Source organism: Rhagoletis zephyria, unplaced genomic scaffold (assembly GCF_001687245.7).
Source record: "Rhagoletis zephyria isolate East Lansing unplaced genomic scaffold, Rhagoletis_zephyria_1.1 Rzeph_scaffold_00541, whole genome shotgun sequence".
In the NCBI taxonomy this organism is placed as follows: domain Eukaryota; kingdom Metazoa; phylum Arthropoda; class Insecta; order Diptera; family Tephritidae; genus Rhagoletis; species Rhagoletis zephyria.
The window spans coordinates 1-9,404 of NW_016157625.1; the positions used below are offsets into that span (position 1 = coordinate 1).

Here is a 9,404-nt window from a genome sequence, read left to right on the forward strand (position 1 = left end):
GAGTTTGTAGTTGCTGGGGACGAGCCACAGCACCTTGAGATACGGATAGCTGTGAGGCACTCTGAGGTACTCCACTTTGTGTACTAGCTTGTGAACTGGTTTTAATGCCTGTAGAACTTTTTTGGGAGAATTGACTCGAAGTACAAGTGGCCTTGCACTGTGGGCACGATTTGTTTTANACCCTGTTTTCGAGCTCCTCAAAAGCTACAGCTTGCCTTGCTGATACAACTGCGGTCACAATATTTCGAATTCTACTTTCGTTGAGCTCATTTTCAGCTGTGTTTCCGCTTGCCGAAGTTATTGGGGGACTACCTGCACCTGGTTGAATATCTGAGCTATCTGTCGGCGTTCGAAGTTGCGGTGGTTGTGTTTGAGTTTGTAGTTGCTGGGGACGAGCCACAGCACCTTGAGATACGGATAGTTGTGAGGCACTCTGAGGTACTCCACTTTGTGTACTAGCTTGTGATCTGGTTTTAATGCCTGTAGAACTTTTATCGGAGAATTGACTCGAAGTACAAGTGGCCTTGCACTGTGGGCACGATTTGTTTTGTTTCAGCCAGGATAATAGGCAAGAACGGTGAAAGGAATGATTGCAGGCGGTACGTAATAAATCTTGACCATGCGAAAAATATTCACGGCAAACAACGCACGGCCTCGATAAATTCTCAGTGCTATGTCTAAGGGGCATACTTCTTTTTTGTTTATTCATAAAAAAAACGTTGTAAAAATAAACGTCTTCAGCGATTCAAAAAAAAAGTTAGTACAAAAATCTAGGTATAAACGGTATACGAAATATGTATGTATGCATATATACATACATATGTATCAAAAATTTAAGTTTCTTTTTATTTATATATTTATTACTTTGTTTTGATTTGGCCTACTCCCAAAAAGGTTCGTTTGTTGCAAGATAAAAAGATAGAAACGCAGGATGACACTGAAATCATAATATGTGTTATCACTTTGAATATTTAAATGTGGTTTTGCTCCGTGTCTACACGTCAGAGAAAAGTCCAACAAAATAAATATTCTAAGTTTTCCCTTAAAGTGCATTTAATTAAGATTCATCAGATCAAAATCATCAGACTGGTCAGTAAAGTCAGCATTCAGCAGAGCTTTCAACTGCACTCCAGCTTGACAAGGAAATGATCTAAATAAATACAGAAGAGGATCAAGCAGAAACGAAGTATGCATTTACTGGGCGACTGTATCAGCATAAAGCGAACACAAGGCATTCCAAGCAAATATTTATCTAAAAAAAACAACTTTACAAAAAAAAACAAGGTTTCTATTGAAACACTAGGAGCTCTCACGTTTAGTGGGCCCCACGTTGGGCGCCATTTTCTTATGGTCACCTGCTGTGTAGTGCGAAAATTTAAAAGCTCCTCCAAGACTCTTCTTACGTTACCCCCGTGTGCACCTTGCTTTGTGTCCAGCCCGGAGATTCAGCCAATGGAGTGGGTTACGAAATAAGGGCAACACAAAGAATATCCTACACCAGCAAGCCATAAAAAAAATTCTGTGCACACTAACGGACCGACAACAATAAATTATTCAAACAGACCAATCAAAAATTATCTACAACAAAAACTAAGTCACGTTAAGTAACAGACAAATGCCTTCTCTGCAGTTATTGCCACCTTTCCAATTGGCTCCCATTAGTGTTTGCTATAATTAGTAGGGAGCTCCCATTTTTCCAACAACAAACTTACTTTTGGTTTCGGCCATAGTTAAACAAAAAACTTAGAACTTCATTTTTAATTCTAATACAAATTTATTGACAAGATAAAAAAAATTCTTATAGTAGTGCTTACAAAGGTTAATATTCTTTTCCTTATTTCTAAATTCACAAAAAGGTAAACTTACGAATAAGTGGAAAGTTTGAAGCAAGTGAAAGAAGAGAAAAAAATATATGTACGTATAATATGTACTTAGCAAAAATCACAAAGAAGGGAATTTGAATAACCCTCTAATTAAGAGCGCAAGAGATAATGCAACAGCGTTATTCTCTCTTTCCTTCTTATTCGCTCTATACGCCAATGCCTTTTAATCCAGACTTCACTTGAAAGAGGCTATCGAAGAGTGGTTTATATCTATGTACATACACCGAGTAGAGAAAAACTCGAATTAAGCGGCAAATGCAAGAAGAGCTTATGGCGCCAAAAAAAGTAAATATGTACATAATTATATACTTATAGTCGCGTAGATCTAGAGAAAAACAAATATACGTATGTGCACATGTTTATATGCTCATATGCATATCTAAGCAACTATATTGTATATAAGTGAAGAACATATTTTGTATAGAAATTTGTTTTTATAAAATTTGAAAGGAAACTAATAATTCGTACTCACTTTTAAAACCGGCTGAGTGAAGCGCTTCCCTCGATGCGGTGAAACTCCATATCTTGTGTAATTTTATGCAACGATTTATGGGTATTTACATATATGCATATGTATATAAACCTATATGTATATACAGATATATATATGTAATTTTATTCCTCTTTTTTTTTTGAAATTCGAACCACTATTCCTTATATAATTTTCTTCAGCACTACTAATTCTCTATAGGCACTTTTTTTTTCTCCTTCCACTTTACCACCTCTATCTACGAATTATTTCATTATTTCAATAAAAAAATAGATTTAAACATACATGTCTTTTTTCACCTTTAGACTTTGCGTAAACTCTTTTATCAGCGTTTTTTTTTTTTTTTTTTTTATATATAATCTAACGTTAACTCAATTATTATTAAATTTTTCTTCCTTTTTTTCTTACGCGGAAACCAGTTGTTTCTCTAACATCTTCGACATTTAAACTAAAATGGGGATAAATATAAAAGTTTGAGATCACCTAAGCTGTAAGCAGCGTGGCTGTACCTAAGTCTTTATGTACATAATTTTGTAGGTATGTTAAACTTGCCGCTTGAGAACAAGTGCTATATATATACATAATATATATATATATATTTCTTTTGCATGGCAACTANTTGCTTCTATTTTTTTCCATCACGAAGACTAGCTTCAATTCTCCCTCTATTTTTCTTCTCCTTTCTATTTTCCTGTTCATACGCAATAAAAGTAATAGATTGATGCGGAACTGCAGTAACTTCACAGGGTTTTTCGAATTGTAGAAATATTCATAAACAAAATTTTTGAAAGAAAAGTATACATAGAAAACAAAAAAAGATCTTAAGTACCAATGTGTGCATACCGTATACAACCCAGTACAAATTGCACTACGCATAAACGTAATAATTGTGCGTATAATTTATAAGGATTTGTTATGTTTTTATACTCTTGCTACCACATTAATATATGAATTCTTCATAAGAATATATGAATTCGTCTTGGAAGATAGAAAGCGAGTAAGAAGAAATGCCGAACAAAGCAATTTGTCTTCTTTAAACTTAAGTAAATGCATTTTGCAAACAAAAGTGCGTACGTTACTTAGTGCCTTGGGTATATTGAACGGAGAGAATCGTAACAAATCGCGGCGAATTCATAAGGATCTATTAATTGCGACAATTCACACCGGTCAATTACTTCCATTACAATCCGGTCCTAAGACTTCATATAAGGTGGTGGTCAGAAAAGTAATAAAATGAAATTAAATTATTGTTTAATTTCTAACCAAACTTATGTTTGTAACTCAATCGCCTAATGGTTTGCCGAGGCGTAAGGATATGTTTACAAACCAAATTTAGTGAGTACCTGGTACCCACACCTTTTTTAAGAAGTTTCACTTCTATCATGTGTACGGTGCTACACACGCCTTTTTCCCCATTAGATGTAACATTTATTGAGAAGTGTATATGAATATATCGTAAAAATAAAAGAATGTATTTTTTTGCATGAAGTGGAAATCATATGTTGATTGGAGTTAAAAGAACTTGTAATGAGTAGCTAAGTTGAATTCGTTGGTGTGAAGCGTTTTACTGGTGCAACTGAGGGGACATGGGTATGGTGAACAAATGACCGAAATTGAACTGAACAGACGTTAAACAGACGAACGGACAAGGGTCAGGTATAAGGGACGCTGTAAGAATGAGAGGGGTCAACACAGCGGTCATGGCATCGCGTGCCGCGTACGTTGAAGAGGGTGGGTAGACTCCGCCTGACTGGGCTGCCTTCCTTCATTTCATTATTTTCTGTTCTTTGTCTTCTATCCTTCTCGCCAAGACATGAATAAATTTTGCGTATGTGGTTGTAGGCAAGGTAGGTGGAAGCGACCCTTCCGACGACGAGCTATTATGGACTCGCTAGCATGCCTTAACACCGCTGCGCCTTGTCCTAAAAGCCAGCCACATATCAAGTAACTCAAACGATGTCGCATTGAACATTGCCAAGGCACATTGCTTCGAATGATTCCCCATCACACTTTTCCGTTCACGTTTTGATAAAAAATCGTAAGCCATATTACAGCATTATTTAAAGCTTACGACTGCAGCGATGAGTTGCAGGAAAAGCTCGTTTGTTGGGCAGGAAACAGCACTCAGAATAGAACTCTACAACAGCTTTTTAGCGACAGGGGATTTCGAGGAGGTCTGCTGTTTCATCTTCTTCAAGATTGTTTGGCGAATACTGCGGCAACGCGAAGCGAACAACGAGAAAATGGCAGAACGTTCGAGGAATGACGAATAATATTCGACAGGGAGAAACGTCAAGTGGATGAATACTGCGAACAGCGAGGGAATGGGCGATAGACGGCAGTATGTTCTAGAGTTGCCACGAGTGCAAGCGCAGGTATATAAGGCCGCTACCACAGGACAAGTCAAGTTAGTTGCAACTTAGCAAGCTATAAGTTCAGTTGTGTTAGCAAGTTTTGTAAAGTGTTTTAATTTAAGTATTGTTATTAGTTTTTATTGCATAAACACGTATTGTAAAGTGTTGCCATGAGTGCAAGCACAGGTATATAAGGCCGCTACCACAGCACAAGTCAAGTTAGTTACAAGTTAGCAAGCTACCAGACAAGTCAGTTGCGAATCAGCAAGCTATAGGTTCAGCTGTGTTAGCAAGTTATGTAAAGTGTTTTAATTGCCTTAACAAGAATTGTTATTAGTCGTTATTACATAAACAAGTATTGTAAAGTGTTTTTTGTGCAATAAAGTTAATTCTACTGTAATTTGGTCATCGTGAGCGTTTATTTAACAATCCAGCGATACGAACCGAAAGATTTTGGTAAATCCGTCAACCAAACAAGGATAATTGTAACACTTGGTGTCAGAAGTGGGATTGTTAAATAAATCCCGACGGATACACTTTTGAAAATGTCAAAAATTCAAGAGCTAAAGATCGAGGAACTCAAACAGGAGTTGGAAAAACGAAATCTCGCAACCTCCGGAAGAAAAGTGGAGTTGCTATCACGGCTGCGAGAGGCTATGGACAAAGAAGGCATCGACGTTGATAAATACGACCTCCATCGAGAGGACGAGGACGCATCCATGAAAAGCGAAGACATGGAAAATGCTGCTGGTTCAGCGAAAGATGTAGAGCAGATATGTAAGAAGATTGAAGAACAACAAAAGGCTCCTAGTTCATCGACATCTATGGACATGAGCACGTTATTGGCTGCCATATCACAGATGATACAGGCACAGAGGTCGCAGTTGTCGTCAGATATTTCATCACAGCTACAAGCACAGAAGACACACGTATCGCAGTTTCTGGAAGTGCAGGATGCAAAGATTGAGAAAGTCGGGGCAAAGGTAGAGAAGTTGGAAGGCCGTCTCCGAGATTTGCAGATGAATCGTCCAGCTACAACTACGAGCGCTTCTAAGGTAAAAACCCCATCCTTTGATGGCACGATTCCTTTCCAGGTTTTTACGGTCCAGTTCGAGAAGGCTGTAACAGCAAATCATTGGAGCATGGAGGATAAATCCGCTGCGCTGTTCGTTGCATTAAAAGGACCTGCAGCGGTAATCTTGCAGACTATCCCTGACTGTGTAAGGAACAGTTACGATGCGTTAATGGGCGCAGTGGAAAGACGTTATGGTAGCGAGAACAGGAGACAGATCTACCAGATGGAGCGGGAGAATCGCTGCCAAAAATCCAACGAGACTCTACAGGAATTCGCCTCAGAGATCGAGGGTTGGCCCACTTGGCGATTGGGGACGCATGTGGTGTGAGGTGCATCAACGGAATGAGAAACATGTATACCAAGCGAGAGATGTAAGTGAATCCAAAGGCAACATTTGCTGAAACTGTCTCGTATGCTCAGACACGTAAAAGGCAGCGCTCCTAAGTAGACCAGCCTACAAAGCCCATCGAGTAGAAGTGCACACACCTGAAAACACTCAAGTCGATGGCAGGGAAAAATACTTCTGGTGCAACCGAGAGAAAGAATGGTGCTGGAAAGGTGCTTTAAATGCGGAAAACCAGGCCACTTCGCACGCGAATGTAAGGTGGGTTCCAACAGGTCTAACAGTTCAGCAGTACATAAATGAGGAAGGCGAGCCCAACTCCGATCAGTTGTTAAACTAAAACAACCCAGAAGGAAGGGGCATGTGCTGGCTCCTGAAATTGGATACCCCATAATTTCCGTCGCAAATTAGCAGGTGGATTTGTGGACGGACATGCGCGAGTACTCACTGTCAATACTTCCGCTTCACATTCGATCATTCGATCTGGTTCGGTCACTAAAGCGGTGAGGCCATTACCTGGAACAAGGTTGAGGACAGAAACGGGTGAGGACACTCAAGTTGTAGATGTTACATGCAAAGTCGCAATAGGGAATGTGACGGTGTTACACAAGTTCATAGTCGCGAAGATTGTGGATGAAGTAATCACTGGGGTAGACTTCTTATTTGATAAAGGTATGCAGATCGACATGAAGAACAGGATTATGACGTATAAGAACATGGAAGTGCCCCTTAGCTTTGGGTATGATGGTCCGTACAGCAACCGTCGAGTAATCGTAGAGGGAAGCGAGCAGATTCCCCCGAAGTCAGAAGCAGTTGTTTGGGCGAAGATTGATGGAGACTGTGTGTTGTCGAAGCAGCACAGAATTCTACACCGGACGTACTTATTGGTAACACCCTAGCTAAGGCGAAAGAAACGACGCAATCCAGTTCCAGTACTTAATGAGTTCAAATCACGAAACCTACTCCGAAGAGGAACTGTACTTAAGCAATGTCGAGAGGTAGAGGCAATCTCCAACTGCGAAAAGCTTCCTGAAAGCGATTCCGCCGGCGAGAATGACATTGCGGAAGACATCAATGCATGGACGGAAGGGTTGGAAGGAAAATACCAGCACAAGGTTAAGCCAGAAGGAACTTCTTCGCAGATACTCTCAACATAATCGACAAGGACGGCAACAAACCAAGCAGAACTAACGTTGTGAAACATCGCATTGATACTGGTGGTGCAAGGCCGATCCGTCAAGCTCCTCGAAGTGTTCCACTTGCCAAATGTGACGTTGTAAGCCAGATCATAAAAAAATGAGCGATAGTGGTGTGATTGAACCATCAGCGAGTTCATGGAGTGCGCCGGTAGTACTTGTGAAGAAGAAGGATGGTAAAATGCGGTTCTGAATCGATGATACTCTGGACCCGTTGACTGGAACAAAGTAGTTCTCAACACTCGTCATTAAGAGGTCAAAGGTCAAAGATAAAATTCAGAACGTTCCATAGTTGCCTTGGGTGCGAGCGCAGGTATATAAGGCCGCTACTACAGCGGAAGACAAGTTAGTTGCATGTTGGTAGGCTACCAGACAAGTCAGTTGCGAATCAGCAAAGCTATAAGTTCAGTTGTGTTAGCAAGTTTTGTAAAGTAATTTAATTGCCTTAATAAGTATTGTAAAGTGTTTGAGGTACAATGAAGTTAATTGTACTGTAATTTGGCTATCGTGTGCATTTATTTAACAATCCAGCGATATGAACCGAAAGGATTTTGCTAAAACCGTTAAGTAGTCAAGGATAATCGTAGCAGTATTTTTAGTGAAGTGCTCATAGCTTCTACGTTTATTACGCTATTTAGATAAGTATGGCCTTATTGTATTTATTTAAAAGATATAATATTATTTATAAAATACAACCATAATATAAAGCATAAAAACACAGTGCTAGCAGAAGAGGCTTTCGGCTGAAAATATTGTATTTATATGCAAGAATTTATTTAATCGACCTTTAGTTATAGATGTTTTTTCTGGTTTCTTTTCGAGCCTGTCACTGTATCGATGGACGAAGAAGATTACGACAAGAAAATGAAAAACATCGTTAATGATATGAGGACATATAAGAGAACATTGAAGGATCCAACGGCAACAGTACTAAAAAAAACCAACGATATCATAGACAAATTGGCGACACAGAACATCATCAACAATAGCGAAAAGTACAAATTGAAATAAACAACTGCAAGAGCCCCCGCATTTATGGACTACCGAAGGTCCAGAAACGGGATACACCACTAAGACCAATCTGCTCAAATATAGACGCACCTGCCAATAAGTTATGCAAATTCCTGGCAAGCACGCTAAAAAAAACTTACAGAAAAATCTGTATACAACGTTAAAGACTCCATAGTTTTCAGAAATAAAATATCAGACACACCCATATACGACGACGAGATAATGATATCCTTCGATGTAGTCTCTCTGTTTCCAAACGTACCTGTGGACTACGCTCTCAGGATCATCGAACATAAATGGGACGATATAGAAGAATCTAGCAAATGGAAGAAAGAATTTTTCATTAACAGCCTGAAATTTTGCATAAAGGACACCCGTTACTTCAAATATAAGGATCGAGTCTACACGCAACAAAAAGGACTACCTATGGGATCGCCACTTTCACCAATAATTGCAGACAATGATGGAGGACCTACTGGACGAATGTATGAAAAAATTGACAACCAAACCTAGGCTAATAACCAAATATGTTGACATTATATTTGCCATCATCAAAAAGGACCAGGTGGACGTAACACTAGAAGCATTGAACAGCTATCACAAAAATATTAAATTCACGAAGGAAGAAGAACATGAAAACCGATTACCGTACTTAGATGCTCAACTCACAAGGACTAACAACGTAATTAAAATAAATTGGTACCAAAAACCCACTGCGTCCGGACGACTACTGAACTATTTTTCAAAACATCCAAAAAACATGATATTCAACACGGCATACAACTTTATCAGACGAGTACTCACAATAAGCGACCCAATATTTCACAGAAGTAACAACGAAATCATCTCCAAAATACTAACCATGAATAGTTTTCCACAACAGGCCATCAAAAAGCTACTACATAAATACTATGGACAACATAATCATAACAAGGACAATAAAGAACAGCCAAAAATATGGAAGTCGATGACCTACGTGCCAAAAGTGGTAGACAGAAAGGCAAAACTTAAATTCTATGGCAAAGAAAAATATAAAATTGCATACAGAATGG

At 39.1% G+C, this 9,404-nt stretch overlaps 1 protein-coding gene across 1 annotated transcript; it reads right to left on the minus strand.

Moving 5' to 3' along the window:
* Positions 1 to 181: 181 nt before the first annotated feature.
* LOC108360228 (E3 ubiquitin-protein ligase RNF126-like) lies at positions 182 to 688 on the minus strand (the record flags this gene model as incomplete). The annotated part of the gene is made up of 1 exon (XM_017612438.1): positions 182 to 688. A coding segment is annotated over exon 1 (507 nt), but the record flags the coding sequence as incomplete, so codon positions are not given.
* Between the last annotated feature and the right edge of the window lie 8,716 nt (positions 689 to 9,404).